Here is a 21,708-nt window from a genome sequence, read left to right as displayed (position 1 = left end):
AGCTAGATGAGATTTGTCTCTGGTCCAGGCAGTCAGGGGCTTTCTGACTGACATCAAGCTTCATTTAATAAAGCTTTGGTGAGTTCTGACCCTACCTCGTAGAAAATAATCTTTAACAAGGGCTCCTGTCATTACTATTTTTATATACTTGGGGCTTCATCTGTATTTCTCAAAAGGTTGCTGTCCTAAGTGACAAGGGCATGCATTTCCATAAGGAGAATGAAGTAAAAGAAGGACAGGTGTTTCTTCATTCTCACCAGTCCCTCTTTCAGGACTTTTGTGTCAGATACCACTTTGGTTTTTGAAAATGAACATGTCCAGGATCCAGACCTGCAGAAGGAATCAGTGAAAACTGGCTTGGTAACACTTCTGTTTCCTCAAGGAAACAAACGGATGAGGAATCTAGAGAACAGTATTGACTTTCTGTTCTGACCTTCCAGTAATCCTGTTATCATTTCAGTCTGATACCTACTTTGAAAATACCTCTGATTACTTGCAAGAGAGATCATATTTAATTAAATGTTTTTCATTTGACTTCTTTAATCTTCACAATTTTTCCTTTTAGTGGTTGCAGAAAGTATATCTTGAGTTCCACATACTGGCATCCGTATAGGCAGGGAAAAAAACAACATAGGTCCAGCTGATTTCATGAATTCTACTAGAAAACTCTAGGTTTATGCAAAAGCAGAATGTATTTTTTCAAGAGAGAAGATATCTGGAATTCCTTATGGCAAATTGAAATGGCCAATTTCTTATGGCTGCAAGAGAATACATAGAATCATAGAATCGTTAGGGTTGGAAAGGACCTTAAGATTATCTAGTTCCAGCCCCCCTGCCATGGACAGGGACACCTCACACTAAACCATGTCGCCCAAGGCTCTGTCCAGCCTGGCCTTGAACACCGCCAGGGATGGAGCATGCTGAACAATGCCTTTCTTTGAGTTGATGATACAAAGGTCTTGTCATTTTGCTCCTAAAACACATCTAAAGATGAAGTCTGTCTGACTTTGGCCAGAAAGATATTGTACGTGAAGAATAGTTGCATTAACGAAATTGTCAGTACCGAGGCATTTACTCCTGCCTGTCATACTGAACTCGTATCTGAAGAACTCTCCTAGTTTTTTTTTATAAATCCTTATCTTATTGAGTCCTTGTACAAATTCAGAATCTTATAAATTTTCCACTACTGGGTTTAGCATTTACTAGAAAAATTACTGCTCTGAAGATTAGTATTTCAAAGGCATAATACATGGCAAATTGAGCTGCTCTCTCAGTAGAGAAGCTTAGGAAACAGCTTACCTGCTTATCCCACTCACAGTTTTTGTAAACATCCTTGGCTACATTCCCAGTAAAGATGGGAATATGAAGCGGTTTTAACTAGTGGTTTCTTTAAGGATTCCCTTATGTACTGAAACTGGAGCCTTTTGGGGTAGCATAGGACAGATAAGAAATGGACAAAACCAAGGGGAGTAGATACACTTAGACTAGAAAAAGGAGGAGTGGCTTGTATAATGTATTGCTGATGGCAGGATGAGACACCCATCGCTTTCAACTAATTAACAGATAATAAATCCCAACATATATAGCATATTTTTTGTTGGTTTTGATTTCCTTGCTGATTTTCATTTCCAGCTATTAGATTGATCAGGTAGGATGCTAGAGAGCCTGGATTTCTTTGAGCTTAAAGAAAATATAAGTCCCAGAATATAACAAGTTGTAAATCAAGTCATAAGTACTATTTATATTTAATATTAGCAGTTAAGTTAAAAAGAAACCTAGAGTTTCAAAAAGAATGCTGCAGTTATATGCTTGTTTTAAGGTTATGGGAAATCCTTTTGTACGTCAAAATAAAGGACACTGTCGCTAAGTGCTATATGGAATGAAAAATAAGTCTAGTGACTAATAGTATTTTAAAGTGGAACTGAAACATTTAATCAAGATTTGTTGCTTGTTTTGATAATTACAAAATGATGTTTAATAGAAGAACACAGGATTCTGTCATTAAAAAATTCTTTTTGGCTATTTGTTGTGCTGTGTTTTCCTTGGATCATATTATGTACAATAGGGTTATGACTAGCTTTGACCAGTTGATAAATTAAATTGAAAGGTTATTCTTTAGATTCCAAATAATATCCCAGTATCTTTCCAACGTGAATGTGTCTTTGGGGACAGAACCCAGTCTGCACCACATGGCTGACTGCCAAGTCTTTCCAATGGAAAGCCAGGTATTATTTTCTGCTTTTATTGCACAGTAGGCTGGATCCACCCTTTTATGGCTTTCAGCCATAGCTTTTTATTTTACAGCAATCTTTTGTATTATATATTCACAAGAATAAACTTTCTCTATCCATGTAGGTCATACTTCTCCCAAGCCAAAGCTGAAACAAATAGACTTACTTCATTCCTAAAGTGTCTTTGTAAAAATTGTAGTCTCTAGCTAGGATTTTTCTTGGAAGTGGACAGATTTTTACTCTGATGTTGTAGGCACAACTTACCAGATTTCATTGCCGTACTACAGTAAGCAAGCAAACAAAAGAAAATTAGGGAGTAGTTTTGGGTTCCTTCACTATACCTGGAACTGTAATGGAAAAAGAAAGGTAAAGGTAATACTACAGCATAAATCAGTAATTGGAATCACAGGCATCTTTACAGAATGAAGTTCAAAAATCTGCCAATGTGCTGTCAAAGTCAGTTTCTCTCCATGCTTGTTTTCTTCTGGAGATTCAACTAAATAATTCAAAACCAGGAAGCTAACAATTCTAAGTCTTAATAATTCTAAGTCTTAATCTTCCTCCTCTTTTGACTGTTCCTAGAATCTTGTAATCTAAAGAGTAAATCCTAAATCATTTAAATGTAGAATGAACCAACAGAAGCTGCTCAGTGGTATGACTTAGCTGTGTTTGTCTTAAATGTTAAAACAGTGTTTCAAGATTTGAAGATAATAGTGTGAATTCTTACCTAAGCTTTTCTCTGCTTGCTGTACAGATATGTAAAACATATTTAAACTTCTTATTCTTTCCAATAATGTGCTAGAGGAAACTAATAAATAGAAATAAATGTTGATGTAGATCATCATACCCTTTAAATGGAAGAACCCATTAAATCTAGACATCTCTGCAACTGCTACATTTCACTAAAGAGGATGTGTTTCTGTCTGTCTCCCGCCTGAAGGTAGCCATAATTGCATTTTTTGTTATTAAATATAAAAATATTATATATGATGAAAGTTGTTATGCTCAAAAAAAAAAAAAAAAAGGAATTTAACCACCAGCAGATCTCAGCAAATACAACTTCCAGTGCTTCCTTAAGAGCCCTCAGAACCTCAGGCTCTTTTAGTAGGCACCAGCTAGTCTTGAATAGCCCAGTCATTAAGAAACTGAGATGCTAATGAGTCCTGTGTGCTCAAGCAGTGTTTACTCAAGCCAGAAACTCTTGGTTCCCAGGAAATAACTCTGTGGTCGATCTAAGCCTGTGCTGCGTGCCCTCAGCTTCCATCCCTGGGTGCGTATATCTAGCCTTTCCCTTACACTGGTCGTGTGCTTATGTCATTTTAGATTTTATCTACAGTTCACTGAGTTACTGCAGCTGAAAACTGCCCCAGGGGGGAGAGCGCAGAGGTGGCAGCTCAGGCTTGAATTGGTTTCTGCTGGTGTGGAGCTGTGCCTTGCGATTCTACTCTAGGTAGGTTTGGCTCTTCAGAACGAAGCAGTTTCAAGTATTCTAATCTGAGATTGCGTCAGTTGTAGTTGATTAATAGGCATATGTTGGCAAAACATTGAATAAGTTTTGGGTAATGGATCCATCAAGAGAAAAAAAGAAGTGCCATACAATTCTTTAAATGCTGGAAAAAAAATGCACATTTCAAAATAATATACATCTCCCTCTGAATTATTTTCTATGTAGGTATCAAAGTGAGGACTTTCCAAGAATGCTGTGTTAGACTGGATAAAATATGCTGAGAGTGGACAGGGTGCTTAAAGGAGTTAAACCTTAACATAGATTGTGTGAATAAAAATTGCAGAGAGAAATGGTGCGCATCTGAATAAATCAGCACATATGGGAACTGGTATGTATTAGTTTGGAGTGAAAGCTGAATTTTCAGTGTTAGCTATCTCTTTTTATAGTGAATCCATTTTGTCACATTTTGAAGGTGACAGGAATTTGCATCTTTTTCAAGTAAATTAGAATACTAACAGACACCACTTTACTGAGTCAAGACATTGCTGTGGCTGGAAGAAAGGCAAGAGAAAGTAAGACAAGCAATTACAAATCATACGATTCCTGGGTGAATTCTGTGTATGCTAATAATTCAAGATGGTGAAGAGAACAGCAGATAAAGCATCTCAGGTATCAAATAAGCCAGTCTGGCACAGCATTTAAAAGCACTGACACGTGTGCTAGACCCATTTGGCTGACCTTTTGTTTATTTTCTGGGAACATCACCATAGAAAATAAGACTGGAATTTCAGTGGGGAATATTTCTAGAGTAATTTAATCGTTTATTGTATATCATAGAATGAATTTTACATATATGTTTAAAAAAAGTAAATGTAGCGAAGAGTCTTTTTCCCTCTCAGCTGCCTTATAGGCTGAAACCCTTTGTATAGAATTAAGACTCAGAATGCATCGAGTAACTTGGAAATGACCCTGGAAAATAAAGTACTGTTTTATGGAGTTTTTCATGCATTTCTTGTGTGCTTTCGTTTCATTTGGCATTGATTGTCTTTATATACTAACTCATAAATGTGGGTTTATAACCGTTATTTGTACTTTTATGCTATTTTGAATCCTGCAGCTTTATTTGCAGTATTACTGTCTTTTTTGTATAGTTAGTGTTGTCTAATGAACTTATAAATACTTCATTCTACTAGAATTTTAATAATGCCATCTGTTCACTTGATGGAAAATGGCAAAGCACATTGAAGCAACTGCCTTTTTTCTTGACAGCTGTATTTTTAAAGCTTAAGATTTAAGTTTCCAGTTTTTTCTTTAATAGTGGTACTGAACAATATTGCAAACAAAAGGATATGGTTTTGCACTAATCTTGCTTTGTGAATTACATGTATGATTTTATTTAGATGCAGCTTGGTTTCTTGATAGGTAATAAGCAGTATTATCTCTTTAGTAGAACTTGTTTTCTGCTATGGCAGAAGTAAATTAATCGTAGAGAGGTCAGTAAAGTACATCAGTTAGTAGCATAGAATCACAGAATGGTTAGGGTTGGAAGGGACCTTACAGATCATCTAGTTCCATATGATGTCTTTGTCCAAGCTTTTGCTCATTCTGGCATCTCTGTCCTTCTCTCCTTACATCTCCTCCTTTTGAAACTCTGTTCTGAAGCTCTTTTCTTTGGCTTTTCTTTCCACTTTCAGTCTTGCTTTATTTAATTACGTTAATGTTTGTCTTTTGAATCACCAGCTTATTATGTAGCTCTTAGGCTGTTCTTTTTGGTGTACTTTTTTGTAACTTAATCTCACTCCTGCAATTAGGTGTCAAAACAAGTGGCCTGGTGTTTAGAAATGGTCAAGTCCCTAGTAACCCCTGAATGAATTAGTGCTGCTGGCCATTTATTGCTTGTGAAAATCAGATGGCCTTATATGTATGCCTACGTGAATGTGATACCTGAACGGATTAATTAACACAGCTCTGTTCCTTAACTACGTAGATGCAGAATGTAAAGAAAGTGTCCAAGAAGCAGTTGCATCACGTGGATGTTTTCCAAATTCCTCTCTCAGGTAGTTGTGTGGTGCTGTGTTATGTAAGAAACTTTTGTTGGTGTTGACAGAACTGTGTGGCAGGCCTGATGAAGGAGGATGGGAAGAATGATGCTGTAACTGACAAAATATGAGATTCCTCCATCATGACTGCTTCAAAACTATTTTGAAGACATGGGGAGAAGGGACTTAGATTATGAATTACCCTTTTCATACTTGCAGGAATAGATTTCTCGCTTGGTTGCCTGCTCTCAGTGTGTGATCATTAGTAGTTCTCTTAGATTGACAATTTGGGAGATAGACACAGCTCCTTATCCCAGCAGGTGGCAACTTCAGCCATGCTGAAGAGGTACAGTTGGCTCTGGTTCCCTTTATTCCACTGACAGAAGTGGTACTTCCACTCTCTCTTACTGCTGTGTTAGATATAGTTTATTAGCTTCCCAGCTGATTTCTTTATATATTTTCCCAAGTCCTTATTAGTAGTTCAGTTAATTTACTAACTGCGTTGGATTTTGTTAGTTAAATAAAAAAGCACATGAAATTAGTTTTGTCTTGCATGAACGCATCCAGTTCTTCATTCACTCTAAGCTTGTGCATCTGCATTTGCAGTTTTCTTTTGGACGTTTCTACTATTTTTTTTCCTTTTTCCTTGATATCTGTCATGTGTGCTCTGAGCAGAGAATTCCTTCTGAAACTGCTAGTGTAATCTTGTTCTCTGTGTGGGTGTGTGTCTGAGACATATTTGCCTTGCAGCCTCTAAAAATGAGGTGCTTTCTGTCACCAAGTCTTCCTCACAGGCAGAGGTGCTGTCATGTACCTCCCTTGCTTATGGTTGAATGTTCGGTCAGCTAGATCCTTACAATGGGACAAGCAGTTGTGCCTGGTAGTACAGCCAGTCCTCTATTTGAAGCCTGTGTCAAAGTTTCTGTACTTACAGTTGGTACGCAGTAGATTTGTTGGTGTAATGGAGAGTGAGGATTTACTGGTAGGTATGTTCAGAAATGAGAAGTTGGTCCACTGAGGTCTGGCTTCTGCCTGTTGTTTTTTGCAGAACCTCTTAGAGAACCTCTGTGGATAAAAGGACTGAGTAATCTGAATGCTGATGTGCCAAGGTACTTAATAGTAATAACTCCTGATGTATGAGGACTGTTAGGTGCCATGACTTTGCAATGTGTTCTGGTGCTGAAATGCCTGATGTTGGCTGTCCTTGTGTGTCCTCAAGGCTTACACAAGACCAGTTGGAGGCATATAAACAGTTTCATTTGGAACATTCTGTTTTCAGCCAGGACAACTGGTATGTGTCACATTTGCTTTTTAGTAAGCTCACTGTCATATATTACAGCCTTCATTAATTATTTCACGTATTAAATCAGAGATTCATTACATAGTACAGAGCCTTAAGATGACTCTGTAGGGTCACAAGTGGTGGAGTCCCCTCAACTTAGTGAATGATCATTCTCACTTGAGCTGTGGTAAATCATCATGCCTACCCATAGTCGGGGTATTTAACTTCCTTTCACTTCATGGAATGGGTTGTTCAGGGACTTGCTTAGAGATTTATGGAAATCCTAGTTCATGTTTCACTGCCTGAAAACCTTTCTAAGTCTGGCCTAGTATCTTTAATACTGTAACTGCCACTCTGGAGAGTTAAAATCTTGCATTTGCTGAATTGCCAGTATAAGAATACTGAACTCCACAGCACGTCTTGGATTTTGTTGTTGTTGTTGTACAGCAGCTGAAAAGATAAATTTTGTTGTTATTTTTATTTTTTTCTTGTATAATTCCTGTGCATTATAATTATCCATAATTATAAATCTTTTTACAGTAAAACTGTCTAGTTTAGAAATTCAGTTGGTACTGTCATTATCTTTCATAGAGAGCTATCTATAATTTTGTAGTTACATATTCTGTTCCTTTACACTCACTGAAGTTATAATTATTTTTTTGCTAACATTCTTCTCCTTGAAAGCAAAATGTTTCACTCATGGTGGTTGGTACTGATAAGTAGTAAATAGTTCCATCTTCTCTTGGTTTCAACCTGTTTATCGTGTTAGCATAATACGTAATTTTTCAAAGGCTCTGAAGTCCTGAATTATCAGCACATCGTTATTCTGAAACACTCAACACACAATCAGTGAGAGCTTGATTATGATTACAAACAAATCAGCTGAAATATCCTAAAAGCAAAAAGGCTTCATTTGTAAATTTTATTCTGTCACTTTTTCTTCTTCAGTATTATCTACATTAATTTGAACATTTTCTCAGTTTTCAATCTCCAGGGTAAAATAAATAAAATACATCTCTAATACAAATGTATGTATGTTGTAGTTACAGTAGGGTTTCTTCAGAGGGATTGAAATTATTCCCTTGACGTAAATGTGTTTCACACTGGATCACTACACCCTCCCATGTGGTAACCCATCATCTCAAGCTCTAATGATCTCTTATCCTTGTTGACGTTAGCAAACTTTTCCTCTGGGGCAGTTTCTTTTGTTTCTTTTGTCAGCTGGTCTAGAGAGAAGAAAACTGCCCAGTCTTGATTTTTCTGCAGATGTTGAGGATTTTGCTGTAAAGTTCGGTAACATTTTTTTTCAGTGTAGTCATAGACACGACAACAAGAAAGGCAGGCAGCCTGCAAAGCTTCTTGTTCTACTTTAGATTCTCTGTAGCAGGTAAAGGCTGGAATCTGAAAATATTTAAACAACTTCAGAAGAGTCTGATAGCTTCCAGTTTCATTATATGGACATATTTTTCCCTAAAAAAAAAATCCCCTATATGTTTCTAAACAGAAAGAGATGAGAATAAGTAAACAAAAAGGTAGAAAGAATTAATGGGAAAAAGTATAGTAAAAACATTGTTATCTGACACTCTTCTTCCCCAAAGTAAGTGTAAGATCACATTTTTCCAAACAAGTGCAAGATTATTATATCCCCTTGCTGTCACTGAGCTGTATGCAGTATATCCTGCTCCAGAAGCTGAGAACCTCCTGAAATTTTTTGGCTGTTTGGGCCAACAAACCTTTGAAGCCTCTCTCCATGCCAGGGATGGGAACTTCATGGTGCTGAGGTGTGTGCACTCTGCGATCCCATCCCTTGTCTTGTAGGGCTGAGTGTGGAGAATGGGCTGTATAGAGATTTTGGGGAAGGAGGAGGAAGAGCATTTCCTTAAAACCCTGCAGACAGCTTATCAGTCAGGAAGAGGTATTCATGGTCTAGGAATGGACAAGCCAAACCCAAGAGGCCCGGCAGGGTCCAGAGAGTATGCAGAATAATATAAGTTTTTTAAATATCCAAATGTCTTGCAATGGACAAGATCCAGTGTGACTTTCTCAGGTTGTTGGAGCTTTGTAAGACCTGCTTTGAGTAATATAGAATCATAGAATACCGGCTTGGAAGGGACCTCAAGTATCATCTGGTCCAACCTTTCTTGACAGAACATGACCTTGACTAGATGTCCCAGCACCCTTGTCCAGCTGAATCTTAAAAGTGTCCAGTGGTGGGGAGTCCTCCACTGCCCTGGGAAGATTATTCCAATGGCTTATTGTTCTCATTGTGAAAATTTTCCTCTTGTGTCCAATCAGAATCTTCCCAGGAATAACTTGTAACCATGAGTAACTTGTACCCATGAGTGTTGTCTTTTAGTGGTCTCCTTCAGTCCTGGATCACTAAACATAACAGGAATGCCATGACATTTAATACATACAGGCATTTGTGGTTTCCAGTGCACACTGTACTGGTTTTGTTGATTTCAACGGAGTTGCTTAAGGTATGTGTCTGAGTAGTATTTGAACTAACAGCTATGTAATTTTTTCCTTCTCACTGAAAACACCTGCTGAACACAATAAAATTTCAACCTTTGTGCAGTGTATTAGAAGCATTCAAAAGTGGAGGAATAGCTCTATTCAGTAGGGAAAGAACAGCTCAGCAGTGTCAGTGCTGTTTCTGAAATATAGCAATTGCAGTAAACTTTAAGGATACCTTATATTTGCAACCAGCAGGACTTTGAGGTGAAAAAATAGCAGAAAATCAAGTTTGATTTAACAGAAGTGATACTGAAATTGTATTAAGAGTGGATGGGATGAGAATGGATAATGGATGAGAAACTTCATTCACCAAATATGCTTGCAAGACCTGTAATCAGTTTTAAAAAAAAGCTGCCTACAACAGCTAGTGCAGTGAACACCAAACACAATTGAATGTCAGGCAAGAAAAGTGGTAGATACAGGCAAAAAGGTGTAGCTGTAAGCTGTTAAGTATGAGAAGAATTTTAAGTTGTTATACATGCCCACTGTCTAGTGACTGTATTCCAGTAATAAACAATGATGATGACTGATGAGACAGATGAGCTAACCAATTTAACACTCTGCTTCATTCAGTAGTTGTGTTGAATAGGATATGAAGTCATAGGCTAATTACCATAAAACACACTTGTAGACTTTCTTGGTGAAGTACATCCACTGCTGGAAACTTCTTCCTGGTGGTCAGAGACCAGGTTCCAACATGATTGAGGTGTATTCAATTTGAGAGACTTTTACAGAATTGCATGAAACTTTTAGCTGATGTGGGGAAGATATCATTCCACAGTTTCAGAAGCACATCCATCATCCAGGTATTTAAACAGAAGTGAGAAGGTGAGTCTGTGTTAATTATAAAGTGATTTTCTTGATCATAATTTTGCAGAAATACCCTGCTTAGATCAGCCAAAGTTGTCAGATTGTGTATAGAGTTGAGAAATTTTTGTCCATGGATGTAGAAAGTGCAGACAGTATGCTTTGTACTGCTAAGCAATTTCAGAAACAAGGGATCTTCCGTATGCCCGTCTGGTCTCACAAGGACAGGTGATGCTTTCAGAGGGTCCCTTTTGGAAATTTTCTGTGCAGAATAGGTTGTCCTGCAAAATCACTCCAAATGTTTCATCAGTTTTGTGAGGGCTCGAAAACAACGAGCTCCCAAATATGTAAGTTTCTTTAATGAACTCAAATGCACTGTCTCCTAGCTCCTTTTTTGTGTAGTGCACTGTTTGCTTATATGCAAAGGAGTGTATAAAAAATTTAGGACACCTGTCAGACAATATGTTTCTCTGCTTACAATCCGCAGCAAAGTTTTGGTTCAGGCCTTATTTAGTTTCTGATCTATGTTACTTTGTTTTTTAAGAAGAGGAAGAATTGAGCATCCTTTTTCAGGAACTTCGAAAAATATGGATTGTACTCTTGATGTAAAAAAGTGAGAATTCATGTTTTGTCCTGCTTTGAGGAAAGAAACCTAGCATGTCACCAGTGATGAATATTCCCTTTCAGTTTCTATGTCTAACCAAACTGTCTAAGTTAGTTTTCTATGAAGAAATATTACAGATGCTTCTGAATTGTGAAATAAATCCATCAGTTGAAAGTCAGGAGAGCTGTTCAGCTGCTCTCAGGGAGATTGTGCATTAAGAAGCAAGAACATTTTTGAATGACGGTTTTAGTTTTCCAGTTATATATGTGTGATAATTGCCACTTTAGGAAACTCACCCACAGCTTAAGTTGCCTTTAAAGATCTTACAAATTCATGGGAAGCATAAGCTGCCAGATGCAAGGTGTCTAAAATAAGGATGCAGTGTGTCTCAAACAAGGATGCAAATTGCAATTACAGTAGACTGACCAACTCATCTGATATATGCCATTCTATCACAGAAATGAATTGAACCTGGTAAACTTTACTTCATGGTGGTGACATTAGTCTTTAACCAATCTACATTTATTGATGTGGAGTTTCTATTGACGTGTGCGTGTATGACACTTCCCAAGAGAAAAAAAGCAGCAAAGATATTTATGCTGGTCTGATTGCATTCCAAACAACTTGTGTCTTACTAGCTTGAAGGAAAAGGAGCCTAAAGCAAATTTTGAAAAGAAAAATTATTAGGTCAATCTGACATCTGCTGTGTGGGAAAACATTCCTTGGGAAAATGTGACTGTACAGCTATCTGGGATCTCATAAACAGAATTAATCCTAAGCATTTGTTTGCTGTCATCAACAACAATGGTGAACCAGCAGTAATGTTTAACTACACAGAACAAAGAATAGCATTAAGACCAGGGAGAAAGTGCAATTTATATTTTCTGAAAGAGTTCCTATAATAAAAATTAGAGTTACTGCTTCCTTGATAAATGCATGAAGATAACATATCTGAGATGTTGAAAACTTGCTTTGCATTAAAGTTGCCTTTGTGACTACTCTGGCTTAGCATCTTGCAGTTCAAGATTCACCTTTGCTTTTGTTTGTTTTTCTTTTTTAAAAAGCATGCACAGAAATACAAGTAAAATGAGGTGGGTTTTTTTTTTTTTTTTCAATATGCAAAATAAAATCTGATTTTTCCTATTAAATGAACTATTACATAATTTAACACCCCTTCACACAACCCCCCAAAAAGAGAACTCTAAACCAAAGTAAACCTAGCCTTGTGTATATTGTGCCAAATACTGACCCTGGCCTCATTTATACTGTGCCAAATGCCAAACCTTCTGTGGGTTTTTTTTCTGTCCAGTTTCTTTTTCTCCACTTCTTCCTATCTTGCTTGTCTTGGGTTAATATGAAAGCTTTCCCAGATGGATGTTGTCTTTAATTACCATACCAGTTATTATGCATATCTGAAGTGTGCTTTGCAGTTGTTAATTATAATTGTATAGGTAGTAAACCTGAGGTATTAAAGTCTGTTCAATTGTAACTTTGTTCTTAAATCCTCTCATTCTTTCATGCCTCCTCCTGGTTTCACTAACCTCTGAAGAGAGCTTTTTAAATAGTAATGTTTGCAAAGTTGTCAAGATAAAACTGAGTGTAACTATTCTTGTAGCCTAGGTTAGTTACCTGGTTTTGAAAGTTTAGAAAGTGAACCTTTTTCTGCACACTTAGTGGGCTGGACCAGCTCACTGTGGAGTAGAAGAACATTATTGTTGGTGCAAGAGTTTTAGTCAGCAAACTTGGTGTACGGAGGTGGGGAAGTCCTTGAAATTTAGTTCTGTTCCCCAGAGTTTCCTGTTTCTCCAGTTGTGGTATCAGTGCACATTAACATAAGAGATTTTATAGCGGCAGCTCAACGAGGGTGTTCTGCTAGATTACTGATGTTTGCCTAGTGCTTCTGGAGGACTAAACTCACTCTTGCTCTAGTCATGAGCTCTTTTGAGCTGCTGCTATTGCGCTACTGCTGACTACCTACCTTACTGTGCATCAGGCCACATTTAGAATCATGATGTTAAAAATACACATTGCTACAGCCTCGATTCAGCAGAACAGCCAAGTTAATGTATGTGTCTATAGTGATTTCTTTTCAAGAGTTCATCACTTTATTTTTTTGAACTGGTAAGAACATTGTTGGCCTATTTGGAGTGTTAGTTTCTTGTACTACTCTGTGTTAATAATTATGTCAGGTAGCACAGAAATTTGACACGATCCTCCTAGATTCTGTGAATGGCAACTAGTGGGATTGAGAGGTGACGCTCATTCTTGTGTCATGGTTGATTGTATTTGATGCCTAAGGAAAAAGTGAACTCCAACTGAAAAATTTCTAGTGGCTGGAGCATGTGTGTGAGCTCTTTCCCAAACATTTTCTTTCTCCCAGGGTGTTTATTTCCCTCAGTGGACACTTTTCCCTATCTGGCTGTTTTCCCACACAATATGCAATAATAAATGGGGACCTTTATATTCAAGCACAGAACTTTTCTGTGGGTTTTAACTGTATAGCAAGCTGCAATTTATTGATGTACTTAATGTCTCTGAATTTATTTTAGTGGTTAATCTGTTTCTTTAAAAGCTTCATATTTTACAGGGATAGAATTTGATTCACAAACAAGGGATTGGTATATTTGTACCTTTTAAACAAACAGAATGCGTGGCTTTTAAATAAACAGGAATATACAAATTGAGGGTATTTTTCATCCACTCTCTGTGTCTTTCATAGACTAACTAATCCTGTATTTTGGCTATTAAAATAACTTGTGGAAAAAGCTGCTCTTTTCCCTAGAAACTAAGTGCTAAGGGAAGTATCATACTCTGTGCTATGGATAAAACCACAGCAAAGCAGTGCCAGCACTGAGGTGTATGTGCATCCTATCACTTGATGTGTATCTGGACCTTAAAGACTGCATCTCCAGAAAAGCAATTTGATTCACTCCAGGTTCACAGGGTCATGTTTTTTTCCTTTACTCTTGGGTGGGTGCGGGGGGGGGTGTGTGTGTGTGTAAGCATCTTGCTAGGCCTTTGGTTTCTTTTAATAGCTAAAATTGTTTTCTAGCTCATTGTGTAGTAATTTAACTTTCGTCTAGATATATTAACCAAGTATTTGCTGCTGTTTTTTTCCCTGTCTTTATCTCATCTTTTGCTTTCCTCCTTTCCCTAAAAATATCTTCCTTTTTTACCACCACATCATAATCCCTGAATTGCAGACCTCATCTGTGGAGTTCTAATACCAAACTTCCCAAATACTTTGCTTATTTTTCGGGGGGAGGGGGGGAAGAAAAGAAAAAAGTGCAGCATATTGATTATGTATTTTTTTTGTATTCTGAAAAAGTATTGCCTTTCATAATTGTGCCATAACACTTACCTTTAGTGAATACCATGGGTGTTGTTTTTTTCCTTCCTGGCTAACATGTTTCTTTTCACTTCGTCACAGAAGGAAATCAAAAGTTTTTTGATACAAGGACCATCTGTCCATTTTCATGTCTTGTACCCATCAAAATGGGCCCAGACTCGGGTGGTGGCTTCCTGTGTTACCTTTATACATCTTTGTAGTAAATGATTCCTTTATTATGAATAAATAAAATATTGTAAAGAAAATATTATTTATTATAAATAAAGGACTTAACAATGAATTGCAAAGCAGGAGTGACACCTGAGTATCTCATGTTAAACAAACTAAAGCACAGTATTATATATATGTGAGAAGTTTCATGTTGGGTTGATGGCATTTATAGCATCTTGTTCAGACTATGAAATTGCATTGTCAAGGTTCTCAAAGAATAGGAAATAATGAATTGATCTTTCTGATATTGGAGCACTGAATTTTTATTTTATTTTATGGTGGCTGAAATAGAAATCATGTAAACTTTTATACTGTGTAGTAAGCTTTAGATTGGGTGTATTTAATCTATCTTCTGTCTATCATTGGAAACTGCAGTAGCAGTTATGTCTCACAGTGGTGTGAAAGCCACAGCATTGGGATGATAGTCATTTATATTAGACACATACAATAAATTCATTTTGATCCAGTAGAGGGAGATCACTTGTATGATTTAACCACACTTTTCAGCATATACGTACATGATTTGGGCAAGAGGGATGCAGGGTTGAAGTTAACTTGAAAACTGAGTTTTGTTTTGTTTCTTAGGGTTTGAAGTTATTCAAGGTGCTAAAAGTGCTGAGTAACTGAGAGATAAAATAGCTGACAAAGTTAACACTGGTAAATGTGGACTGCTTTACGTGGGGGAAGATGTTTCTAATTTTGCATATACAGCAGTGGGCTCTTAATTATTTGTTAGCGCTGTGGAGAGAGAGATTGGTATTACAAAATGTAAATGTTTGAAAATGTTAGCCCAACGTGTAGTAACCATCAAGAAACAGGGAAAAACTTAGGAATTACTCCTTTCAAACAGAGAGAAAACTAAATCATCCTGTGTCATTCTGAAAGTCCCTGTTGTGTTTCCCTGAGCTGCAATATTGCCTGTAATTCTGGACTTCCCAGCCTGGAAGGATGGCGTGGGATAGAGGAAGGAGATGAGAGCAACCAGCAGTGCCGAGTAGCTTGCTTGGCACCAGTAGGAAACTAGACCAGACCTCTGAAGCCAGGAAAGGTTTTAGTAGGGTGTGAAGCAGAGAAGGGCTTGTTTGAGAGATTTTGTAGAATGACAGGCTCCGTAGGTAAGGTGAATAGAGGGCATCAGATGATATTCATGATGTGCAGATTAAAATAAAACAGAGGTGTGTTTTCTCATAATATGTATTTAAACCATGGAACTTGGTGATTGTTGTGAATGCTGAAGGGTGGTGGCTCAGCTTTAGAAAAGAAACAAACAAAATCTGACATGCCTTCTACCCCCCACAAGTGTGAGGAAGAAAACCCCATCCTAGTCTTTTATCACCACTTACTTAAGATATGTTTGCTCCATTGGTTACTGAAACCTGAGAGTTTCAGTTACTCCAGAGAAAGCATCATGTCATCACTCAGTTTTCTGTTGTTTCTATCTTCTGTTGCTTAGTGTCAGAAATTAGGTAGTAGGGGAGATGGATTTTGAGTGTAGCTTTGGCTGGTATGTAGATTCATTTGGTCAAGGAGGACAACATCACTGAACATTGCAAAGTATGTGCTATACATTGCATTGCAAATAGCAGAACTGCATTAAACAGCTCAAGTTTATGTCCATGTTATAGACATATAAATTACTGGTATATCATTTGATTGGGGTTAAGAGAAGACTAATATTCACTCTTGGTGATTATAGGGAGTTCTTTCATTGGAAAATGGATTTTGAATCTCTTTTCTATAAAGTATTTTTTCTAGCTTTATTGTTTAAAAGCTCATCTGAAATGGCAAGATATGAAGAGACTTTGATGGTGATAACATTGAATTACTTGTAAATGTGCCCTTCTCAAGGGGCACCTGTAGATCCCTCCTTCACCTGGGGATGATTTTGGAGGAAATATAGCATTAAGCAGCCTAGGTGATACCATGTCCATGTCTGAGAGATATCTGAAAATCCATTCAATAGAGATGTATCATAATATGTGTAAATTAAGGGCCACAAACAGAAACATATATTCTTTCTCTGTGAGATTAAATCTATTTGGTGACTTAAAATTAATTTCCAAAGCATAGTAATTTGATTCCTAGTATCAAATAAAAGGTTACAAATACTTCCCTTCATGTTTTAGAAGCAGCTAACCATTTTAGAAACAGCTAACCATCTGGACGTTTCTAAGGGGGTGTTTAAGCTGCTTTTGGTGGTGTTGAACTGGAAGTCGGAAACTCTTCCTGTGACAGATGTGTTCTTGCAATATAACTGCTTTGCCTTCATTTTCAGAAGTACTTGTTAATGTTTTAGCTGGTCTTCTGGTATTGTGTTTGTTTTACATATTTAAATTACAAAAAAATGCATGAGATCTGCTTGCATTTGAAAGGACAAAATATTCTCGCGTACGTGTTTGTATATACAAAAATAAAACCCCTTGTAAACAATGTGCTTTTAATTTGCTGTGCCAGATCACCTCAGTGGTATTCTTCTATTCTTGTGATCACAAGGGTTTCTTTTCCCCATCCAAAGAAGTCAACAGGAATAGCACCTTTATCTTCAGAACAGAAAGGCTAAGTATGCTCCCTAACTTGCTTGTGTATATAGGATGTCAGTGGCGTATGTTGGATAGCAAAGGGCCTTTACTTCTCAGACTGTGCAATACTAACAATTGCCTTACTGGAGCATAAAATTAGTAGAATGGTATAGGACTTACTGGTTTAGCTGATCTGTGAATTGACTTACGAAATATAGGAAATTTTGAATTCTTACGAAGTCAGGACAGAATTTCTGAATACTTTATTGTAATTTTAATTGATTTTTAGATTTAGAAGTTTAAAAGATTGTAAATGCACACGAGTCTTAGGATATTTCAATTACTTTATTGAACCATGTTGTAAATGTTTTGTGCAAAGGTGCAGAAGTTGTCTGAAGTTTGATATCTTGTTCTTCATTAAGCCTTGAAACTTCCCTGTGTGCCTAATTGTTTGTTTTCTTTCCTTTTAGATGAAACGACTCCTAAAGAAGTCAGCAGGGTAAGTGTTACTCTCCCCTCTAAAAAGAGGTGTAGTCTCTGAGGCCCACTGTTCACTTGAGATGATTTTTGTACAGTGTCTGATCAAGATTTGACTCTATTCCCTTGACATAGTGAATCTCTATAGGAAAAAGAAAAAAAAGGGTGTACCGACTGACCAGAGAACAGTTAACAAGGAAAATAAATGTTAAGAACACTTGATTGGCTGTAAATAAATTAAAGAGTATTTTACAATAACAAATCTGGAGTTTTAACAGTGCTATTTTCATGGTCCAGTTTTAAAAAGGTATTTCACGGAAAGTAGGAAAATCATGGGACTTTGAGCATAACAGCATAACTCTTTAATCAGTGTTACTGCCTTGAGAGATGTCAAGAATAGGAGGAAACAAGGGAAGGAATACGCGCTATCAGATAACTGCCTTTGACATGTGCTGTGGTATTCTTTAATTTGAAATATTTTGCAGTGTACTAAATGAAATATAATCTAAAATGTTCAAAAACATATTCAGTAATAAATTCCCAACTCTAGCCTTACATCTGATTGACCCTGTGTCCTGCAGAATATTGGTCTGTGGTGGAGGACTAGTTAGGAGGATCTGTTGGAAACCAGCACGTTTGCTGGGAATAACAAAAGATCGGCACAGGACAGTCAGTTGCCCTGAGATGCATCCAGTCAGCCTGAAGCACCCAAATGTTATTTCGTATGAGGGAGCCATTTACAGCTTTCTGAGGTGGAATCACAGTCCTATTTTGCTTCTCTTCTTGAATGTCTTGCATAAACTGTTTCATATTCCAGGAGAAACACAATACTGTCAGACACATATTAAAAATAAGGCTTATTGAAAGACTGCAAAATCTGGCTGGGTGGTCTTGCTCCCAATAGAAGTCTTTTGGAAGATACCAGGGTCTGGAAGGAGTGGAAACAGGTTGGCAGTGGAAACCTCAGTTTGGTAACCCTGAAAGCAGAGGGCTGGCATAAGGGGGAATGCAGTTCACCTTTTAAAACACTACAAAAAAGAAATTAAATTTATGTCTAAAATTAGTTTATTCAAGCAGGGTTTATCAATATATGTGATGTGCTATAGGTGTATAAGGGTGTTGAGAATTCAGGTCAAAATAGCATGTTCTAGTAATCCATTATTTTATAACATTTTTTTTGGTCATTCCTTGGTATTCAACAGTTATGGCATTTGAGTAAATATCCATAGTTGTAAGTGTAACTGAAGTTTATTGTTATCAGTGTGTCTGCGTATATATTGCCCTGACAGGTTGGACGGAGTCTTGGGTGACATGGTTTAGTGTGTGGTGTCCCTGCCCCTGGCAGAGGGATTGGAACTAGATGACCTTAAGGTCCTTTCCAACCCTAACTATTCTATGATTTCAAAATAATTAAAGATCTACCTAAAAATCTTAGAAGCTGTAATTATTTCTGTGGAAGAAAGTTCCATTTTTTTGTCATTAATTTGGTAAATAGATTCACATTTTACCTAAAATGCTGTAAAATGGGAGTTACAAAACATATCCAGGTTACCACATTTGAGTCTGCCCTGCCAGTCATCATCCCCTCTGCCTCTCAGGCACACTGGTCCCAGCCATCTCAGCCCATCAAAGTCATATAAATTTTGACTTTCCTGAAGATGAATGAGTGTCACTTGAAGTCCTGGAGTCAGTGGGGTGCAGATAATACTTCAGATGTTCTCAAGTAAATGTTTCCTCCATCGTTTTTTGGGGGGTTTTAAGCTATCAGTCATTGTGCATTTGGTGTGTACACTGTGTTATACATTATAAATTAACATGTTTGTTATAGTATTTTTGAATAATGCCATATATTATAATGTAGACCCTTGTAATATATTATCTTCTTCAGTAGCAGCTCAAACAGATGCCAGTTTAATTAAAATCTGAACATAAGTTTGAATTTAAATTGGGAAAGTTCTGTATGTGAGTAATGTTTTTCAGACAAAAAGACATGTTCATACTGACTGAAGAATTACGAGTTTTAAGGTCATAAAGTTACAATTTTAATTCCTGAAAATGTCTGCAAGAAGAAACTTCTAGGGAAACAAAAATAAAGGTTAGTGAAAGCAAATTTATTGCAGAATTAAATCACCAACTGCTTTAAAATATTAGCTACGAACCAAGGTAGAAATATGTTGAAAAAATGTGGTTTTCATTGCTGGATTTTAGGGTTTTTTTTTTCCATCTTTCAGTGTCGGGCAGAGTGACAACAAGACAACATTCGTAGTCATATGCCCTGACACTGGTTGTTTCAATAGTCTCCCTTTCTGTTGTGCTTACACAGAACAACAGAATTAAATTGGGGGAGGATATTGTATATTAAATTTCTTTAACCCCTTTCTCCGCCCAAAAAGCCTGTCCTTTTTTCTTTATAAACATACATGTTAGAGCGATGGGGCTCTGAATACTGAACTTGTCATTCCTTTACATTTTTTTCTTTTAATCAGCAAAATGCAGTGAGATGAATGATGTCCAGATTTTTTTGGGGAAAAAAAAAATAATCTTGAATTATTGGAAGGAAATGTCGGTATTTTTCAAGGTTGTATACTGCAGTGTCGCACTTTGAAAATTTAAGAAGTTCTGAAAACTGCAGTTGTATAGGAACTGCATTTTTAATCTTTTGCCATTTTTAGCAGCTTAGTAGAAAAATGAAAATCAAGTCGCAATCTTGGCTATCAGCATTATGTTGCATGTTTTTGAAACAAGGAGGAAGCAGGAGAAACCTTCCACATACATTAAATTTTGAGATTTGTGGAACAGAAGCTTTTCAAAATTTATTATTTTTAAATCTGGCTTGCTAATGGCAATTTCATCAATATTTTGGTGTTCAGAAGTTACATGTAAATTTATCCTAGATTGGCCTGACATAATATTTGATGCGGGCTATAGGAAGATTTCCCCATTCCTGTAGGCTGCTTCTGGCATAAGAACAACTGGTTACGAAACATTTCATGAGCATCTGTGACCAAACAGTGAACCTGTGAACTTTTTTCTGCACACTAGATTCCAGTGTTTATGAAATATATGTAACTGGGGACAAAATCGCCACATGATACAGTATTGGGAGCACCCTTGGAAATGCTGAGTTTCTTCTGCTTGCTTATTGTGCACATGTGTGTTGGCTGATCCCATCCATCCTAGCTTCAGAAAGGGCTTTCTGGGCAGAGGGATTTAAGAAAGAAAACCAACTCTTGAACTATTTTGATGAAGCAAACTTAAGCTGAATTTTATACTTTGTTTTTGCTGGTTTATCCACAAAGGAAATGAAAATAGAGGAGCATGAGTTTGAATACTAAGTGCGTATGTATTCATGTACATCTAGACTAACACTGTATTTCTTTGACAGTATTAGTGAAAACAGTGTGCATCAGAGACATGTTATTCTTTTCAGTTGGCAAAAATAACCCCATTCCTACATGAACTATAGCCAGGGGTTTGTTCTACGTGCTGCTAAGTTTCCCATGATCGCTATGTGCTCTTTTGTACCTCAGATTCTGAAGTTTAAACAAAAATACTTCGTGTTCCTGATACAATCACAGCAAAATTAGCTGTTGTTCGTTTTGCTTAATGACTTTCCATTCCATGTTTACTTGAACAATACTTCCAGTGAAGCTGCTTTTTGGCAAGTATCTTTGCTTTGTAAACTCCAGTGATGCCAACAGCAAATCACTTTGCAGAAGTTTACCATATAAACATCAGAAAATTATTACCTAGCAAGTGACTAGCTCATTTATAGTACTTTCTTCTTGGAAACAGGAATAATACTTTAATCTTCTCCTTTCCCCTTTTTGGACTTGGAGCTTTTGGCAGCTGCCTTGGCACCAGCTAGCACCCAGCACAGTATGTCACTGACAGTTACAAAATTAGCAAGTGTGTTTTCAGTAAATAGTTGCAGTAATTGCATGTATCTTCACTGTGCAACTGATAATAAAAGTTTTTGCTTTTTATGGCACATTGGCAAAGCAAGCATATTCTTTGTAGTATTTCCTTATTAAAGATGTGATTTGAATGTTTTCACACAGTCTCAGAACTGAAAACTGCAACGAATTAATCAAAAAGTTAGGGGAACTAGAGCAAACACACATTTAGCCTTTAGGAGTGATGCAAATGGCATTGCACCCATTGTCATGAGAAGATGCTTGTATAAGCTGATGTCTTTATAAAGAAAATCTTGTGGATACTGTGGC

At 37.0% G+C, this 21,708-nt stretch overlaps 1 protein-coding gene across 1 annotated transcript in view; it reads left to right on the top strand.

Annotated features, from left to right (window-relative positions):
* Positions 1-21,708, top strand: part of PDE10A (phosphodiesterase 10A) — a 172,071-nt gene that overhangs the window by 88,726 nt on the left and 61,637 nt on the right. The window contains exon 3 of the mRNA XM_030499761.1: positions 17,476-17,504. Coding sequence (XP_030355621.1) covers positions 17,476-17,504 — 29 coding nt within the window. The remainder of the gene's footprint in view (positions 1-17,475; positions 17,505-21,708) is intronic.

Source organism: Strigops habroptila, chromosome 10 (genome assembly GCF_004027225.2).
Source record: "Strigops habroptila isolate Jane chromosome 10, bStrHab1.2.pri, whole genome shotgun sequence".
NCBI classification, from domain to species: domain Eukaryota; kingdom Metazoa; phylum Chordata; class Aves; order Psittaciformes; family Psittacidae; genus Strigops; species Strigops habroptila.
The sequence above is the reverse complement of the archived record's forward strand: the minus strand, read 5'-3'. Positions and strand labels throughout refer to the sequence as shown.